We start from the raw sequence: 21,532 nt of genomic DNA on the forward strand, positions 1-21,532 counted from the left end.
GCAGTTTACCATCAGTGCTATTGTCTTCTGTGCTCTGTCCATAGTAGGCTAGAAGTTGCAGAAAAATATCTTTATTTATACATGTGTACTGTGGTGTATTTATTGCTATTTATTCTATTACCATCATGTTCTGTATGTTTAATTTTATGTTTCCTAATGTTAGAGAAAAGCAATTGATTTTAGCTTCAAAATAGATATTGAAGACATTCTGCCTTGCATTTGCTTGCAATGTATAGACAGTTTCCTTCCTAGGTGTAAGTGCCCGAGGCAAATCTGCTTTAACTTAGCCAGTAAACTAAAACAAATCCAATATTCTGCTAATCATTTGTGCTGTAAAAACAGCATCAAAGTAGCTCTTGACCACAAATGTTTTCATGCAGCTGAATCAATATTGTCAACCTTTTTAGCAGAAAAATAGATGTATTTATGTCAAAGGTAAACCATGTTCTATTTATACATTTTGCTTTTTTTTTTCCAATTAACTGTATTAGATATTTGGTAGACATGTGCCATTCGTTTAGGTACGAATACAAATTTGTACAAATTCTTGATTATTTGGAGATTCGGATGTATCCGAATCTCCAAATGAAATAGTGATGAATTTTGTTAAAATTCCTTTTGTTTAATCGTCTTCTAACGAATTCCACATTTTTGGAACAATTCAAATTCAGATCGATTGAAAAATGATCAACTGATTCAAATCCTGTGTGAAGAATAGCTCATTGTTAATCAGCGGGCTGGGAAGCCAGCCACCGCATTCTTAACAACCAATGACTCGTCAGCGGGCTTCCCCACTGACAGATGACAGATGAAATGTAAACAAAAGAATATTGGCAATAGAAGATTCAGGAAAAAAACAGCGTAAGGTCCCCCTAAAATCCATATCTAACTCTTATCCGAAACATGCAACCTGGCAGGTCAGGAAAGGCTCTGCCCCCCCACCCCAAAGCACCTTGTGGGGACAAGGGCCTCTTCCCCACAACCCTGCGCGGTGGTTGTGGGTGACGGCGGGCGGGGGGCTTATCGGAATCTGGAATCTCGGCCCCCCTCCCATGTGAATGCGTATAGGGTAGTACCCCTACCCATTCACCAAAAATGAGAACAAAGTGAATAAAGGCAGTACACAAGTTTTTGACAATTCCTTTGTTAAATAATTTAAAAAAATCTCCTCTGATGTAGATTGATCCTACGCCGCCCGCCGCAGCACCGAACTTGAAAAAATTAAAAAACCTCCGGTCCTGTCGAAGGCTTCTCACTGACTGCCTGCTCCTCCATCTGACATTTCTCAAATAGGCAAGGGGCGGAGTCACCTGATGATGTCAGCAGGTGACTCTGCCCTATTGTGATGTCATTGACCTAGCATGCCCTGTTCGGTGATGTCACGAGGGGGTGGGGTCGCCTGCTGACTTCATTGGGCCCCCCACCCACAGACCCCCACAACCACTGACCAGGGTTGTGGGGAAGAGGCCCTTGTCCTCATCAACATGGGAACAAGGTGCATCGGGCGGCATGTGGAGTGCATGTGGCCTGGTATGGTTCAGGAGGGGGGGTTGGCTCATCTCCCCCGCCTTTCCTGACCTGCCGGGCTGCATGCTTGGATAAGAGTCTGGTATGAATCTTGGGGGGGACCCTGCACCATTTTTTTTTAAACATTGATATGGGGTTCTCCTTAAAATGCATACTAGACCCGAAGGGCCTGGTGTGGATTGGGGGGACCCCATGCTGTTTTTTTTTCATAATATTCTATTGCCGGTGTAGCGTCGATGAGTGCCTCCTGTCGAATAATGCCTCCTACGTACTGCGCATGCGCAGTGCATCACGTCACGCCAGCTGATTTCCCAATCAGCTGGCTTGGTGTATCGACTGCACATGCGCAGGACGTAGGAGGCATTTTCTGACGGGACACGGGGAGCGCGCGGAGGTAGAGAAAAGAGTGTCAGCGTAGGAGCGATCATAAAATATTACAAGCGCGCATCCACAAGTGATATTGCAATAGGACCTTATTATAGGTAAATTCTAAATGTGCAACCAAGTAACCAAATTAAATATTTAAACAAATCTTTCCTTAAATAATATTTACCACAAACCTGTGACTGTTTATGATGTGCTTTTTCATCTAAACAATATTTAAATTAGCCGCTTACCAGATACGTCGGATCTCAGATTATAGAGATCAAGTATGCCAGGTGCATTAGCCTGCCGGCACCAAGGGTCTCCACCTCCGCTTCACTCAAAAAAAAGCACTGATACTCCATCAAGCACAGAAGTATTACGGCTGATACTTATGTTCCTATTGCACATTTTTTTTCACTATATGATGGGACTATTATTTATTCACTAATTAATTTGCTCAAGGTTCTTGAACTTTACTAACACGGATCTTGCGATCTGTATCTATTTGTTTCACATCATAAACAGTCACAGGTTTGTGGTAAATATTATTTAAGGAAAGATTTGTTTGCATTTTTAATCGCACCGATCACTGTATAAATGACAATGGTCCCAAAAATGTGTCAAAAATGTCCGACATGTCCGCCATAACGTCGCAGTCACAATAAAAATCGCTGATCACCGCCATTACTAGTAAAAAAAAATAAATTTATAAAAATGCCATAAAACTATCCCCTATTTTGTAAACGCTATAACTTTTAGTGCAAACCAATCAATAAACGCTTATTGCGATTTTTTTTTTACCAAAAATATGTAGAAGAATACGATCAGCCTAAACTGAGGAAAAAAATATGTTTTTTTATATATTTTTGGGGGATATTTATTATAGCAAAATGTAAAAAATAATGCGTTTTTTTCAAAATTGTCGGTCTTATTTTGTTTATAGCGCAAAAAATAAAAATCGCAGAGGTGATCAAATACCACCAAAAGAAAGCTCTATTTGTGGGAAAAAAAGGACATCAATTTTGTTTGAGAACCACGTCGCACGACCGCGCAATTGTCAGTTAAAGCGACGTAGTGATGAATCGCAAAAAGTGCTCTAGTCAGGAAGGGGGTCAAATCTTCCGGGGCTGAAGCGGTTAATAATGTCGCTTCAAGTAACCAATATGAGTCTGCCGCTTTTTTCTTACCAGCGTCATATCGCCAATAAGGAGGGGTGTTGACTTAATATCTTTAGACTTCTTTAATGTAATAAACACTAAATAAACCTTTAGCGTGGCACTCTTGTTCTTTTTACCTTCTTGTATTGATCCAAGGGGGTTCATTTACGAAGAATAAGGAGAAGCAAGGATAGCCACTTTTCCGTTATAGAATATGTTAAACGTGGTCCATAGTGAGGATAGGACTGCAGGATTTAGCCAAGATCCCATTTGTGTGCAAAAAGAAACAATTGGTAAATGTGGTTGACGGTAAAGATATTTCTTTATTTACTGTTTTGTAGTGTTGTTCTGCAAACAAATGGCATTTTTTATGAATGTTACAGAATAATGCATACTTTTTGCTAATGTTAAATATATCTATAAAAATTATAATTATATCTCTAGTATATGACAAATAATTTTTCATGTCTAATTCGAATTCTATTACTTATTTTTTCTTTCTTTTTTTTCTTTAATGCCTTGCATTTGTGCAGAGTAAAATGTTTATTTTGTAGACTATTACAGCTTTATCTATTTGTATGGATGTTAACAATATATTTCACGTGAGGAAAAAAAAGTTTTATTGATCCAAAAAATGCATAAATAGTTCAATATTCTACATTTATTTGGACAGCAGCAACAAAATTAGATACATTCATTTACATGTGCAAAAAAGAAACAGTATTTATGATGCTACATTACAATAGGCTTAGAAGGGCGCTGCTCATTGGAGTTTACAATCTAAAAGGGATCACAACTTAACCACTTCCGGACCGCCCGCTGTTGTTATACGTCAGCTGTTTGAAGAGGAGTATCGTTGTTATGGCAGCAGCTAGCTTCCATAACCCCGGTATCCTCTTCTTCAGTGAGCGGTCCACTTTCAGATAAAAGTGGTCTCTGCGGCAGATTCGCTGCAAGATCACTTTTTGGTGGCGGGAGAGGGCCCCCCCTCCCGCCACTCTCCAGTTACCAGAACCGCCGGCGGAGGCAATCATGTCCTTCTCCCTGTTAGAAATGAAGATGAGTGAGGGGAAGATGACCCCCACCCGTCTCATACCACTGCAGGGCAGAAGAGATGTCAAAACGTCACTTCCGTCCATAGCTCTTAAAGCAACATTTTTTATTTTTTTTTTTCAAATGACATTTAATTTTTTTATATTTTTTTTTTTATTGCATTTTAGTGTAAATATGAGATCTGGGGTCTTTTTGACCCCAAATCTCATATTTAAGAGGTCCTGTAATGTTTTTATCTATTACAAGGGATGCTTACATCCCTTGTAATAGGAATAAAAGTGTCCCAATTTTTTTTAAAAAAAAGAACAGTGTAAAAATAAAAAATAAAAGGTAAAATAAATAATAAAAAATTTTTTTTAACGCGCCCCATCCCGCCGAGCTCAAGTGCACATATGAAAACGGTGTTCACGGTTCACGGTGTTCAAACCACACATGTGAGGTATCACCACGATCGTTGGAGCGAGAGCAATAGTTCTAGTCCTCTGTAATTCAAAACATGCAACCTGTAGAATTTTTTAAACGTTGCATATAGAGATTGTTAAAGGAGAAGTGCAGCCTGAGCTTGTTTGGCTGGGCTTCTCCTATGGGTCACAGGAGTGCAATCCGTTTTGCATTCCTGTCACCCGTTTTCAGCAGAGAGACTCCCAACTCTGGGAGTCTGGATCCGCCAAGTCTCAGCCTCTCAGTGAGCTGCTGAGACGGGTACTTCCTGCCCCCCCACAGCTTCAGTGAGCGAGGAGGAGCAGAGCAGTAGAGCTGCTGATTGACAGTCAGCAGCTCTCCACTCCGGGAGCTATGAGAACCGAGTCATCAGCGATGTTCGGTGGCTCGGTTCTCAGTGCAGAGGCGATGGGGTACAGATGCAGAATCGGACCGATGCTGCATCCACCTAGGTAAGTATGATTAGGGGAAAGAGTGCAAGCCCATACTTCTCTTTTAACTGTTCCCATAGTGGACAGCAGGGAACAAAAGGCTAATATTAACTAGGCAACACCTTTTAACCACTTTTAACTAGAAGATTTTGCCCCTTAATGACCAGGCCATGTTTTGCGATACGTCACTGCGTCAATTTAACTGACAACTGCGTGGTCGTGCGATGCTGTACCCAAACAAAATTGACATCCTTTTTTCTCCTTAAATAGAGCTTTCTTTTGGTGGCATTTGTTTACCTCTGTGGTTTTTATTTTTTGCGCTATAAACAAAAGAAGAGTCACAACTTTGAAAAAAAAAAAAAATACACTATTTTTTACTTTTTGCTATAATAAATATCCCATTTTTTTTAAACACATGTCTTCCTCAGTTTAGGCTGATATGTATCTACATATTTTTAGTAAACAAAAACACAATAAGCGTATATCCATTGGTTTGCGCAAAAGTTATAGCGTCTACAAAAGAGGGGATTGATTTATGGCATTTTTATTATTTTTTTTTTTTTTTTACTAGTAATGGCGGCGATCTGCGGTTTTTAGGGGGACTGCGACATTGTGGCGGGCAGATCGGACACTTTTGACAGTTTTTTGGGATAATTGACATTTACACAGTGATCAATGCTATAAAAATTCCTTGATTATTATGTAAATGTCACTGGCAGGGAAGGGGTTAACACTAGGGGGCGATCAAGGGTTTAAATGTGTTCCCTTGTGTGTGTTTCTAACTGTGGAAACATATTGCTGGTCCTGATTAGTAGGAACTACTCTCGCCTCTCCTGTCAGAACGGGGATTTGTGTGTTTACACACACAAATCCCCATTCTGGCTCACGTGCCCACGATCGCGGGTGGCTGGCGGACATTGCGGCCGCCAGCCTGATCGCGGGTGGCTGGCTGACATTGCGGCCGCCAGCCTTGTGCAGCGGGTTCGGCGATTCACAGGAACGAACCAACCTGCCTCCGTATAATGACGGCAGCTGGTAAGCAAGTGGTTAAGGTTCAATAACTCTCACCACCCCACCCATCCCCAATTTGTTGTTAGGTGCAAGATCTCTCCCCCAGTTCCCACACATATACATTTCTAATTATAGTAGGCAGGAAGCCACAGTGTTGTCTACATGATTAAGCAAAGTTAGGAGTTGTATGAGTAGAACAATTGACATTTGTTAGTGACAATAACAAGAAAAGGATCAGGTATATACTGAAAAGGTATATACTACAGAAAATGTATGCTCCAAAAAAATTTAAAATGAAAACACGGTACTGGCATTATTTAAATAATGAGAAAAGATAAATATTGTATAGGAAGCAAAAAAAACACAGCTAAATACAAGTACAAAAGAAATGTAAAAGTTCTCAGAATATCTATGTTTTTGTGTTTCTGTGCATAGTAAAAGTTCTATAGTTACAAGTATTGATGTATACTGTTAAAAAATATATATATATATATTAATATATACACACACAGTATCTCACAAAAGTGAGTACACCCCTCACATTTTGTAAATATTTTATTATATCTTTTCATGTGACAACACTAAGAAATGACACTTTGCTACAATGTAATGTAGTGAGTGTACAGCTTGTATAACAGTGTAAATTTGCTGTCCCCTCAAAATAACTCAACACACAGCCGTTAATATCTAAACCACTGGCAACAAAAGTGAGTACACCCTTAACTGAAAATGTCCAAATTGGACCCTTCCCCAGTGTCATGTGACTCGTTAGTGTTACAAGGTCTCAGGTGTGAATGGGAAGCAGGTGTGTTAACTTTGGTGTTATCACTCTCACTCTCTCATACTGGTCACTGGAAGTGTAACATGGCACCTCATGGCAAAGAACTCTCTGAGTGTCTTGCCTACAGTCAAGCATGGTGTTGGGAGCCATTAATGTCTAAACCGCTGGCAACAAAAGTGAGTACACCCCTAAGTGAAAATGTCCAAATTGGGCCCAAAGTGTCAATATTTTGTGTGGCCACCATTATTTTCCAGCACTGCCTTAACCCCCTTGGGCATGGAGTTCACCAGAGCTTCACAGGTTGCCACTGGAGTCCTCTTCCACTCCTCCATGATGACATCACAAAGCTGGTGGATGTTAGAGACCTTTTTCGCTTCTCCACCTTCCGTTTGAAGATGCCTCACAGACGCTCAATATGGTTTAGGTCTGCAGACATGCTTGGCCAGTCCATCACCTTTACCCTCAGCTTCTTTAGCAAGGCAGTGGTCGTCTTGGAGGTGTGTTTGGGGTCGTTATCATGTTGGAATACTGCCCTGCGGCCCAGTCTCTGAAGGGAGGGGATAATGTTCTGCTTCATTATGTCACAGTACATGTTGGCATTCATGGTTCCCTCAATGAACTGTAGCTCCCCAGTGCCGGCAGCACTCATACAGCCCTAAATCATGACACTTCCATCACCATGTTTGACTATAGGCAAGACACACCTGTCTTTGTACTCCTCACCTGGTTGCCACCACACACGCTTGACACCATCTGAACCAAATACGTTTATCTTGGTCTCATCAGACCACAGGACATGGTTCCAGTAATCTATGTGCTTAGTCTGCTTGTCTTCAGCAAACTTCTTGCGGGCTTTCTTGTGCATCATCTTTAGAGGCTTCCTTTTGGGATGACAGCCACACAGACCAATTTATGCAGTGTGTGGCATATGGTCTGAGCACTGAAAGGCTGACCTTCCTTCAACCTCTGCAGCAATGCTGGCAGCACTCATACTTCTATTTCCCAAGGACAACCTCTGGATATGATGCTGAGCATGTGCACTCAAAACAGGCGAGGCCTGTTCTGAGTGGAACCTGTCCTGTTAAACTGCGGTATGGTCTTGGCCACCATGCTGCAGCTCAGTTTCAGGGTCCTGGCAATCTTCTTATAGCCTAGGCCATCTTTATGTAGAGCAACAATTCTTTTTTTCAGATCCTCAGAGAGTTCTTTGCCACGAGGTGCCATGTTGTACTTCCAGTGACCAGTATAAGAGAGTGAGAGCGATAATACCAAATTTAACACACCTGCTCCCCATTCACACCTGAGACTTTATAACACTAACGAGTCACATGACACTGGGGAGGGAAAATGGATAATTGAGCCCAATTTGGACATTTTCACTTAGGGGTGTACTCACTTTTGTTGCCAGCGGTTTAGACATTAATGGTTGTGTGTTGAGTTATTTTGAGGGGACAGCAAATTTACACTGTTATAAATGCTGTACACTCAATACTTTACATTGTAGCAAAGTGTCATTTCTTCAGTGTTGTCAAATGAAAATAATAAATGTAATAAAATATTTACAAAAATGTGAGGGGTGTACTCACTTTTGTGAGATACTGTGTGTGTGTGTGTGTATATATATATATATATATATATATATATATATATATATATATATATATATATATATATATATATATATATAAAATATAGCCTATTTATTAATAAAGCTTCAGCAAAAACAGGTTCCCGCATTTCAAACAACATTTTGTAGACTTCTGAACACTGGTATTTACTATAACATTTCAAAAAAACAACCCAGGGAGGGCATGTTGTAGATTTTCTGAGAGAATAAAGAAAAGAGGGCACACCGGCCTTGTGCATTATCCAAAGCAAATTTATTGATAAAGACAAGTTAAAAACTACTTACAAACATGTGAAGAAATGTCGCTTGTAAAAGCCTCCTGATTGTGGCAATCAGTCCTGATACCAACAGTCTCCAGATGGTGATAGAGAGGATATCAGGGCCACTGCTGGCTGACGCGTTTTGAAGGAGTACCTTCTTCCTCAGAGCCTAGAGGAAGAAGGCACTCCTTCTAAAAGCATCAGCCAGCAGTGGCCCTGATATCCTCTCTATCAACATCTGGAGACTGTTGGTTTCAGGACTGATCGCCACGATCAGGTGGCTTTTACAAGTGAGATTTCTTCACATGTTTGTGAGTAGTTTTTAATTTGTTTTTATCAATAAATTTGCTTGGGATAATGCACAAGGCCAGTGCGTCCGCTTTTCTTTATTCTCTCTGTGACTGTTAGGATATCTCGTATCCTGGAGGGCAGCAAGGCCTGAGAAAATATCCCCTGAACAATACATCACCCGGACATCACACTTGTGTGCAAGAGTATTTGTTTGCTTTTGTAATTTTTCTGGTCTGAGTATGCTCAGTTGTGTCACTACTGAGATGATTGAACTAGGTGAAGTCAATGCCCGTTTGGATTTATTGAAATATATCACTTTATACAGACAAATTTTGGAATTATTTTAACGCAGTTATTCTTTAACACTTGCTTACTGGGCACCTAAACCCCCCTCCTGCCCAGACCAATTTTCAGCTTTTAGCGCTGTCACTCTTTGAACGACAATTGCGCGGTCATAGAACACTATACCCAAATTAAATTTTTTTTTTCCCAAAAATAGAGCTTTCTTTTGGTGGTATTTGATCATCTCTGGGTTTTTTATTTTTTGTTATACAAATTAAAAAAAATTAATTAAAAAAAAAAAAATACAAAAATGTTTTATGCTTTGTTAATAAATTTTGCAAACAGGTCATTTTTCTCCTTCATTGATGTACGCTGATGAGGCTGCACTGATGGGCACTGATAGGCTGCACTGATGGGCACTGATAGGCTGCATTGATGGGCATTGATAAGGCGGCACTGATGAGGTGGCACTGGTGGGCACTGATAGGTGGCACTGGTGGGCACTGATAGGTGGCATTGGTGGGTGGCAGTGAATAGGCACTGATGGGTGGCAGTGATGGACACTGATGTGTGGCAGTGATAGGCACTGATCGGCATTGGTAGGTGACACTAATAGGCAGCACTGCTAGGTGGCACTGATGAGGCACTGATTTGAACCACTGGTGGGCATTGATAGGTGGCACTTGTGGGCATTGATAGATGCCACTGATTGCTGGCACTGGTGGGCACTGATTCGTGGCACTGTGGGCACTGGCAGCTGGCACTGGCAGGCAGTACTGGTTGGCACAGATGAGGCGGCATCGCCTCTTCCTCTTTGGGATCGATGTCCCTTACACAGAATCCGGTGATTGGCTTTTTTTTCTCCTCATGCTGGGAGAAAAAAAAATGATTACCGATATTCTGTTTATATCACGTGATCAGCTGCCATTGGCTGACAGCTGATCACTTGGTAAAGGACCGGGATCGACCCCTTACTCTGATCTGTGATTACCCGAGTCTCATTGACTCGGTGATCACAGCTTGTGCCATGCATGCCCTGCAGGGGGCACACAGGGATTGTGCAAAGGAGAGGACAGCCTCTCGGCAAAGTAGTTCCGCACTGTAGCCGTCATTCGGCTATAGCGCGGATCTGAAGGGGTTAAAATGTTCAACAAATGTATAGGAAGTATAAATTGCTTGCAATCATGTTTTAAACAAGGATCTTCTCTTCTGTGGACCTGGTTCTAGTAGGGGAACTCATTTAGATTGTCACTAAGTTTTGTGCCCATTAGTAAATTTGCAGTTGTGACTAACTGTTGAGTAAGTGCATTTAGTAAATTCTTTCTCCAACTAAAAAGTAGTTGCTATTGCACAGGAGTGAGCCCATTTTCAGACTAGGTGCTATAGTAAATAAACCCCTAGGTGCCTTTGAGGCCCTTTTATTTCAGGGAGCTGACTTTATTTCAGGGAGTCAATGGACTTGGCAATATGCACTTAATCTTGACACTGAGAAATAATTCCACCTCTGAATTCAGCACCTCATATTCACACATTTTCAAATTGTTAAGAATAATGTCAGACTTATTTAAAGGGGAATGTTGGTCTTAGCAATAAATCAGAGCTCACATTTTGTCAATTGACATCTGTCAGAAATATTTATGGATGGTTCATTGCTTATGGAGAAGGTCAACATTTCGACACTTTCATTCATAAAATAAGCCAGTGTATGTTGAATAAAAAATAAATAAAGCTGGAATAAAAAAAAGTACATTTCTCTTGAGGTTGGCGGCTAAGCTGACCCAGCACACAGTGTATTAATACAACTTTAAGCAACCTTTATCTGCACCACATAATACATAATAATTTGTGTTATTTGTCTTCTGTATTAACCTATATTTTTGTTATGTATATTCTTGGTATCTTAATCAGTGTTTTATTCTGTTACATTTCAGGTTGTGCCACAGGAAGATGAACTGAAAAGCAGCCTAACATATAAATATATCATTCATGAAGATCTCTTACCAATGATTGGAAACAATAATGTACTTTTGGAGGAAATGGACTCCTACGAATGGGCTCTTAAAAGTTGGTCTCAATGTTCTAAAGCATGTGGAGGAGGTAAGTGCTCCTGACATGTGAATCCTTACCTTGTAAAACAACCCATTCAAGACAAAACATTTATATATATTGTGGGGGCTCAATGGGGATCATCTTTCCTAGGAAAAAGGGTAGTCCAAATGGCAGGTTTTCTTAAAACCTGACTTATAGCCAGTTTTATTTTAAAAGGTTGCATGGAAATCAAATAAACAAAACACACAAAAAATCCTTGCCATCCAGGCACTAAGCAAACAGTTCGGGATCCTAACTCACAGATGAAGGGGCTTCTCCCAGTCACCCACAAAACAAAGATAATGCAAACCTTTTTCTGTCTCTCACAAAGCAGACATAGCATCAGTAGCTCTCTCTCAGGTATGGCTTCCTGAGTCCCAGGCCAAGAGCATTCTTTGTTCCAATCCTGTTTAATTTATACCACCTGTTGGTAGACACAAGTGGACAGCAAAATCTGTTCCAGAACCAGGGGCGGACTGATAACTCATGGGGCCCCCGGGCAATAGGAGATTATGGGGCCCCCAGTCAATCAGAGATTATGGGGCCACACAGCATACACACAAACAGTATACAATCACACAGTATACACATACATGTACACATAGTATACACAGACAGATGTACAAAAAAACACAGATTTATACATACTGTCCCTGGTTTTACTGAGGCTGGCAACCCTGATGGGGCCCCCTAGTGGCCCAGGGCCCTCGGGAGTGGCTCAATGGTCAGTCTGCCCCTGTCCAGAACCAGCCCTGCCAAGGTGGCTAGTAAAGCGCAGACCAGATTCCACCTTAGTTCTCTGCAAATGAACGCATGTGTGGTGAAACATAACATCCATCGATCACCTTGCCTTTCATAATGTCACATATCTCCCCCGCTCAAGCCCCTTCGATTGAGCAAATATTACCCAACCAGACAATGGACACAGGAAAGGGCATCTGCATTATTCTGGAGTTTCCCAGCTTTATGCTCCACTGTGAACTTAAATACTTGAAGGGCAAGGAACCACCTTGTCACCTGACTGTTTTTCTCCTTGTTATCACACATCTGTTCCGGAACCAGCCCTGCCAAGTTGGCTAGTAAAATGCGGACCAGATTCCACCTTAGTTCTCTGCAAATGAATGCATGCGAGGTGAAACATAACATCCATCGATCACCTTGCCTTTCATAATGTCACATATCTCCCCCGCTTAAGCCCCTGCGATTGAGCAACTATCACCCAACCAGACAATGGACACAGGAAAGGGCATCTGCATTATTCTGGAGTTTCCCAGCTTTATGCTCCACTGTGAACTTAAATACTTGAAGGGCAAGGAACTACCTTGCCACCCGACTGTTTTTCTCCTTGTTATCACACATTCCTTTAAGAGGGGCATGATCAGTGACTAGCTTGAGTGGTCTCCCCAAGAGATAATATTTCAGGGCATCTAAGGCCCATTTGATAGCTAAACATTCCTTCTCAACAATGGCATAGTTTTTCTCATGTCTGTTAAGCTTTATGCTCAGGTAGACCACTGGGTGCTCCTCCCCATCTCTGATTTTGGACAGTACAGCACTCAGTCCCATCAGAGGCATCTGTACCACAAACTCCTTTGTGAAATCTGGGGTCACCAGCACAGGTTGCGCACAAAGAGCCTGCTTCAACATTTGAAATGCCTTCTCTGCTTCAGGATTCCTCTTAATAATGACTGACCCTCTACCCTTCATCAGATTTGTCAGTGGGGCTGCAGTGGTGGCAAAATTGGGTATAAAACGCCTGAAGTACCCTGCGATCCCAAGAAATGCAAGAACTTGCTTTTTATTTATAGGTTGGGGCCACTTTTGAACCGCCTCAATCTTGTTGATCTGAGGCTTGATCAGCCCTCAACTAATAATGTAGTCAAGGTATTTGGCCTCCTCCAAGCCTATGGCACACTTTTTGGGGTTGGCAGTGAGTCCTGCTTTCCAAAAGGAATCTACTACTGCTTGCACCCGGGGCAAATGACATTCCCAATCTGGGCTGTGGATGACGACATCGTCCAAATAGGCGGCTGCATATTGGTGATGTGGTCTCAATGTCTTGTCCATCATTCTCTGGAATGAGGCAGGAGCACCATGCAAAGCAAAGGGCATCCGCTTATACTGGAATGACCCCTCCGGGGTAGAAGAGGCCATCTTCTCTTTTGCAGATTCTGTTAGGGGTATCTGCCAATAATTTTTAGTCAGATCCAAAGAAGTTATGTACCGGGCACTTCCCAATCTGTCAACAAGCTTGTCGACCCAAGTCATTGGGTTCAACTTCCTGAAATCATTACAAAACCTTATAGTGCCCTTTGGTTTTGGGACCAATACTATGGGACTTGACCAGTCACTGTGGGACTCCTCTATCATGTCCAACTCTAACATGTTCTTTATTTCATTTGCAACTGCTTCTCGCCTAGCTTTGGGTATTTACCCAAAGCTTTACATTTACGCAGACACCTGGTTCCGTAATTATGTCATGCTGTATAGAACTGGTCTGTCTGGGTAGGTGAGAGAAAAAGTCTCTATTTTTACTCACTTTAACGTCCTTCTGTTGGGCCACTGACAAGGTTTCAGTTATGGGTACCATAGTTATCACAAGAGCCATATCTTTTTGGGGGGTTGGCACTGCCAGCAAAGTCTCTCTATCCTTCCAAGGTTTCAACAGATTAACGTGATAAATTTGCTCTGGTTTCCTTTTCCCTGGCTGGTAAACTTTAAAGTTTACTTCCCCTACTCTTTCCATAATTTCAAAGGGACCTTGCCACTTTGCTAGGAATTTACTCTCAACTGTGAGGACTAGTACCAGCACTCTATCACCAGGGTTGAAGGTTCTGGTCTTGGCACCCGATTATAAAGCCTTCTCTGGGCCTCCTGGGCTTGCTCTACATGTTCCTGTACAAGTGGCATGACAGCGGCAATCCTATCATGCATCAGTGAGATAAGCTTGATGATGCTTCTATAAGGCATGGTCTCTCCCTCCTACTTTTCTTTTGCGACATCTAGTAATCCCCTGGGATGTTTACCATACAGTATTTCAAACTGAGAATAACCTGTAGAGGCCTGAGATACCTCTCGTATAGCAAACATGAGGTACGGCAGCAAAAATTCCAATTTCTCCCATCTTTGTCCACCTCCTTTTTTAACATGCTTTTGAGTGTCTTGTTAAATCTCTTCACAAGACTATCAGTTTGGGGGTGGTAGACAGAGGTACGGAGATGGGAGATTTTGAACAACTTGCACAATTCTTCAGTGACTCTGGACATAAATGGTGTGCCTTGATCCATTAATATCTCTTTTGAAATACCCACTCGACTAAATACCTGGACCAGCTCTTTGGCAATAGTCTTAGGTCCAGTCCAGTATTACCAGTATGTGCTAATGGCCCCGGGCAGACTTTACTACTGGTCCCACCAGATCCATGCCAATTCTTTCAAAAGGCAGTTCAATCATTGGTAACGGTACCAGCGGATTGCGAAAATGGGGTGATGATGCAGAATACTGACACTCTGGGCAATACTCACGATATTCTTTGACATCTGCATATAACCCAGGCCAAAAGAATCTCTGGGTTAGTCTCACCTTAGTTTTCTCTATAACCAGGTGTCCACCCATTACATGACCATGGGCTAAATCTAATACCATTCGACGATAGGGTTTGGGAACCACTAGTTGCTCTACCTCCTCCTCCCCTTGCTTTACCACTTGATACAGCAAGTTATTTTTAAGAGCCATGTAGGGAAATGACACCCCTACATTAGGTTCAACAGATTCACCATCAATCATTTTAACATTTTCTCTGGCTCTATTGAGTGTGGAGTTTCTTAGTTGTTCCGTACAAAAATCATCTTTCATGATTTCTAAGTCAGGCACCACACTCTGTCCACTCTCACTATTAGAGTCAGAGATAATTTCTTGTTCATTAACCTCAAGCTGGGGGGCTGGATTCCAGCTCCTCCTGCTCCTCAGCCATTACAGAAAAAAAAAAAGGATCTACCACTCCGTTGCACACACTAACAGCTTCCCTTTCAATTTTGCAATCAAAAGGGTCCGGAGTGTGTTCCAGTGTTTCCTCATTCGGGGGGGGGGGGGGGGGGGGGTGAAGGTACCACCCACACTGAATGGGTAACAGTGCCCCAAGGGGTATCAAACTTAACCACAGCAGTCTGTTAGTCACATGTCTCACCATGTATACAAATCACCCCAATAGTGCTAGGGTGTAACTTTGCAGGATTTACAAAATAACCTTTGACTAATGTCACAATACCAGAATATAGCAGAGCAGTGACTGGCTTTCCATCAACTGAAATTATACACATTTGTTTTTCTATGTGCCCCTGACATGATGCAGTACATGCCACCTGTGCAAAAAGAGACGTGTTTTTTCAAATAAGCATTATCACATTGCATTGGTTCATCATTTAGGAAACAGCAGCAATATGACCTAACGCATGCCAACGATAACATTTTTTGTGTTCTGTACCCAGTCCTGTAAACGGGCTCAGAGACCTTTCTGACCTATTTGGCCAGTCTCCAGGTACTGAGGCCATAGCCTCATTATCTGTGGCAGTAATCTTGTAATTTTTTTTCCATGCCCTTGAACCCTGGAACAGTCTTACGGATCCTCCAGGCGGTTTTTCACCCCTAGAGACATTGGGGCGGGGCACAGACAAGTCCTCAGCAGCAGAATATCTCTCCACCAGGTCCACCAGCTGGTTTGCTGTCTTAGGGTCCCCATGGCTGAACCACTTCTTCAAAGTGTCAGGGAGCGAACATAAATAACAGTCGATGACCGCACGCTCTTAGAGCCTGACAAAGTCTCTGGATGCAGCCACTACTTGGTGAGGTGTATTAAATCAAAAATTTGGGAGGTTTGTCAGTACTGTATGACCACTGATGCACTCATTGAGCTCGGATCACAATGGTGATGCCCAGGCGTGCAAATATCTCAGCCTTTGGCACCTCATAATCCTGGGCAGCATCTGATTCCAGGTCATAATAGACCTTTTGGGGTTCTTCTATCAGAAAGGGTGCCAGCAGTCTTGCTAATTGATCTTTTTGCCATCCTTCTCGAACAGCGACTCTTTCAAAAGTCGCTAGGTAAGCTTCCACATCATCTGCAAGTGTCATCTTCTGCAGGTAATAGCTGTCACACACCATTTTCTGTTCCACTTGCAAAGCACGTGCAGATCCCTTCTTTTAGTTCACTAGGGCCTCCGCAAACTGGCGGTTGGTTTCCTGCTGAGTTGCAGTGGTCTGCAGCCGGGCTTTTAACACATCCTCCATCTTTCCACCTGTTCAGGAAGATGCCCGCATAAATCCACCATCTGTGGGGGGTTAGCTCAATGGGGATCGGCTTCCCTGGGAAAAAGGGTCGTCCAAACGGCATGTTTTCTTAAAATCTGACTTATAGCCAGTTTTATTTTTCTAAGGTTGCGTGCAAATCTAGAGAAAAAAAAACTGAAAGAGCTGCCAGAGCTGCTTTATTTATACCACCTGCTGGTTGACACAAGGGAACCGCAAAATCTGGCTGAGAGAACATGATAAAAAGAATATATTAATGCGCAAACCAATACCTAATTAATAGTGAGAAGCTGCCAACACAAAATATGTTCCCACACAGTGATAATGAAATGGCGCTTTCTCAGTGAAAATAATATTGCTAATATATTAAATCAATAAGTGTAATAATAAACAAAAAACTAATTCATTAATGGCAAATAAAGTGCTATGTGCAAAATAATCCTCAATCAAGAAATGGATGTAAATCCTTCAAGTGCAAATACATCAATATACTCAAAAAATTCTACTGGTACAATAATAATATTCAATATGTTATATCTTAAAGTGAAATAATAACTTGTGACAACGGTCCATAAAGTGCTTGGTGCAATCAATCTTCAGTGCGCAGAAATAGTTCATACAAAGTGTCAGCAATCAAAGTGCAGACCCATATGTCGAATTCCTCGATAGTACTTCACCATCTGTGTGTGCAGTGTGCCCATGTCTCTCACCTCAACCAAAGACCCCACGGGTCTAGTCATACCAGTCGTTCAGGGAGGTCACAAAGCGCTTTGTTGGATCTGTGATCCATAGAAAAGATGTCCATCTTTTCTGTGGATCACAGATCCAACAAAGCGCTTTGTGACCTCCCTGAATAAGGAGGGTCGCTGGCTTTCTGCCTTGGTGGTGAAAAGCAGAGGAGGTGGAGGAGATAGCGATGTTTTAAATGGAAATACCTGCTTGTATCTGTGAACATTGCTGCCCTATCTAATAGAGAACTACAAGGAGAGAGCCTACTGCTGTGGATTTATATTAGAGATTCATCATTGGTACGACTAGACCCGTAGGGGTCTTTCTTTGAGGTGAGAGGCTGGGGCACACTGCACACACAGATGGTGAAGCACTAATGAGGAATTTGATATATGGGTCTGCACTTTGATTGCTGACACTTTGTATGAACTGTTTTTGTGCACTGAAGATTGATTGCACCAAGCACTTTATGAACTTTTGTCACAAGTTATTATTGCACTTTAAAGGGTTTGTAAAGGTAAAAGTTTTTTCACCTTAATGCATTCTATGCATTAAGGTGAAAAACATTCGACAATACCGCCCCCCTAGCCCCCCCCCCGATTTACTTACCTGACCCCTCGAAAGTCCCGCGCTCGCTCCCGACATCCTCTTCGCCGCTCAGCCTGGCCGTTGATTGGCTAGAGTGGATGGATTGAAAGCAGCGCAGCCATTGGCTCACGCTGCTGTCAATCACATCCAATGACGCGCCGCGCCAGGGGGCGGGGCTGAGTGATACAGTGAGCGGCTATGGCCGCCGGCTGTATCAACACCATGCGAGGGAGCTCGCATGAAAGTGTTGAGTCCTTGTGGGACAGCCGCCGAGGGACCCCAAAAGACCAGGTTCGGGGCCACTCTGTGCAAAACGAGCTGCACAGTGGAGGTAAGTATAACATGTTTGCTATTTAAAAAAAAAATAGCTTTAGTGATCCTTTAAGCTATAACATATCTAGTATTGAATATTATTATTGCACTAGTATTATTTGATTATATTAATGTATTTGAACTTGAAGGATTTACATCGATTTCTTGATTAGGATGATTAGTTTGCACATAGCACTTTATTTGCCATTAATGAATTAGTTTTTTGTTTATTATTACACTTGTTGGTTTAATATATTAGCATTATTATTTTCACTGAGAAAGCACCACATATATTTATTTTTAATTCAAAGAGAACAATAAACTTTTTCAAACGGTTACATTTCATACAGACACATATCATGAATGTGAAATGTTGATGTAATATTCACTTTAATACAAAACTGAAAATAAAACCAGCTAGAAGACAAAAATTATGAAAGTGTCTGCTAATGAATTACTCATTCTAAAGGGATCTAAAAGGTATGCATAGCTTTTGTGTGAAAGAAAATATTTTCTACATATGTGCCGCATCCAACAGGTGGATGAATGTTTTACTTTCTGTTTGTTCTTTGGTTAAATTGGAATCTACAGAGAAAAAGCTAAAAAGGGCCTGATGATTTTTGCTTACAGGATTTCAGAAAGTCAGAGTTCAGTACTGTGGTGCTTTTTTGCAACCATAGGCGTGCGCACAGGGTGTGCCAGGTGTGCCTGGGCACACCCTAATCACCCCATGTGCATTAGCCTTATCCAGGGGTGGCACCAGGTGGGCGGTTGGGGTGCCGGTGGCCAGTGTAAATGCCCCCATTATATTAAAGGCTAGGTTTAACTGTAGGAACATATTACACCTATACTTAGGATTTAGGGTAATAGGCTCCCAATCAACTGTTTTCCACCATCAGAGCCTCCTCCCTGTGACAGCAGGTGGCGTTCATGTGTATTTGAGCTTTGGGGTGCACACTCTAATGCAGTAGGCTGCGCACACCTATGTTTGCAACTGACTTTTGGCTGTATCTGTTCTTCCATTTATAACAGAAATAACATAAAGTGAAAACTTGGCATGTGGTCTCAGATGCCGCGGACCGGACTCCGTCGGACAATTCGATCATGTGTGGGCACCAGCGGAATTTTTTTCCCCAAAAGTCTGACGGACCTAGAAATAAAACATGTTTCAAATCTTTCCGACGGACTCGAGTCAGGTTGAAAAATCCGCTTGTCTGTATGCTAGTCCGGTGGACTAAAACCGACACTAGGGCAGCTATTGGCTACTGGCTATCAACTTCCTTATTTTAGTCCGGTCGTACGTCGTCACGTACGAATCTGTCGGACTTTGGTGTGGTCGTGTGTAGGCAAGTCTGTTCGTTAGGAAAGTCCGTCGGAAGTCCACTGAAAGTCCATCGGATAGACCGTCGGACCAGTCCGGTCGAAAAGTCCGCTCATGTGTACGCGGCATTACTATCAATTTACTTTGCTAGGATAAAACAAGTTTAAGTGACCCCATACTGATTACTTTCTGTTTGAGATGCTTGGCTGAAATATTTATGGGTAAGAAAAACTATCCTTCCAACTAGGGTTGTTATAATTTGTGCGGTATTATGCTGCAAGGCTTTAATAGATATACACAAGAATGCCATTAATTTATTGGCCATTATGCTTGTTTATTTCTTGGTTTTTAAAACAGGTCACACAATGCATCAACATCATACAGAAAGTGCCGTGTTGTACACAACTGTATGGTGTTATACCTGCAAGGCCTAGGATATATGGGGAGGGGACAATGTAACGCCATAACACCATGTCTGCCATACTCACACAGCTATCCTTGGTTAACTGTGTTCTAAATTGTAATAGCAATTAGCTTATATTGTAATAGCACTAGAGCTTATATGCTTCTGTTTAGATGCCCATGTTAAATTAATATTTGGCCTTGTGAAAATATCCTCTATGTTTGTGAAATCCACTTGGTGTTCTTTCACATGGCTATGTAACTCCAACACAGTCACATTGTTATGCTGTCGCTGTTGTGTTTTCCAAGCCTTATTAAAACCTTGTTAAGACTTAAAATGTATGCATAGGCAAAATTCTTCTTTTTAGTTTTAGATTCTGGAATGGTTAAAACTCCTATTAGTTTGTTTTTTGCTGTATCTTTTCTGTTTAGCCCCGTACACACAATCAGAAATTCCGCCAGCAAGAGTCGGATATGAGCTTTTGGTCAGAAATTCCGACCGTGTGTATGCTCCATCGGACTTTTACTGGCAGAATTCCAGCCAGCAAAAGATTCAGAGCAGGTTCTCTATTTTTCGGTCGGAAAAAGTTCCTATCCAAAAATGCGTTCATCTGTATGCAATTCGGACGCGCAAAAAATCACGCATGCTCGGAAACAATTCGACGCATGCTCGGAAGGATTTAACTTCATTTTCTCGGCTCGATGTAGTTTTGTACGTCACAGCGTTCTTGACGGTCGAAAGTTCAGAGAACTTTTGTGTGACCGTGTGTATGCAAGGCAAGCTTGAGCGGAATTCCGTCGGAAAAACCATCCAAGATTTTTCAGACGGAAATTCCGCTGGTTTGTGCATTAGAAAGATTTTCCTGTCCTAGAGATGCAACAGAAAGTGAGAGGAAATCCCCAAAAGAGAGGCCAATCTTTAGACAGTTGTCACTGAAACCCAGTGCTTCAATTGTAATGCCGTGTACACACGGGCGGACTTCTTGGCACCTTTCCGACGGACTTCCTACGGACTTTCGAAGGAACGGACTTGGCTACACACGACCACACCAAAGTCCGATGGATTCGTACGCGATGACATACGATCAGACTAAAATCTACTGTTTTCATCCGTCGGACTAGCATACAGACGAGCGGATTTCTCGATAGGAACTGGGTCCGGCGGAGTTCCGGCGGAAAGATTTGAAAGATGTTCCAAATCTAAAGTCCGTCTGATTTTCGACCGAAAAAGTCCGCTGCAGGTCCGATGAAGCCCACACATGGTCGGATTGTCCGACGGTTTTGTTCCGTCTGACCAGTCTGGTCGAAAAGTCCGCCCGTGTGTACATGGCATAAGATTCCCTCTTGATTTCTGTTATGGTAACAAATTTTGGATATTCCTATTACTTTCTGCCTTAGTGACAGTGGTCACCAGGACATATAGAAAAAAAAGTTTCACCTTTTAAATAATTTAAAATGCTACCTAATAATGATGCTTCAGATATAAATTAAGCATTGCTTGTTCAAATTGAAAAATAGCATTTATTTTTTACAAACCCTATTTGTTTCTATTAGTCATAAA

The 21,532-nt window shown here is 42.0% G+C and overlaps 1 protein-coding gene across 1 annotated transcript in view; it reads left to right on the top strand.

Moving 5' to 3' along the window:
• ADAMTS14 (ADAM metallopeptidase with thrombospondin type 1 motif 14) overlaps window positions 1–21,532 on the top strand; it is a 351,673-nt gene that overhangs the window by 290,646 nt on the left and 39,495 nt on the right. Inside the window, exon 17 of the mRNA XM_073596577.1 lies at window positions 11,159–11,324. Within this exon, the coding sequence (XP_073452678.1) occupies window positions 11,159–11,324 (166 nt within the window). The remainder of the gene's footprint in view (window positions 1–11,158; window positions 11,325–21,532) is intronic.

Source organism: Aquarana catesbeiana, linkage group LG08 (assembly GCF_042186555.1).
Source record: "Aquarana catesbeiana isolate 2022-GZ linkage group LG08, ASM4218655v1, whole genome shotgun sequence".
Taxonomy (NCBI): Eukaryota; Metazoa; Chordata; class Amphibia; order Anura; family Ranidae; genus Aquarana; species Aquarana catesbeiana.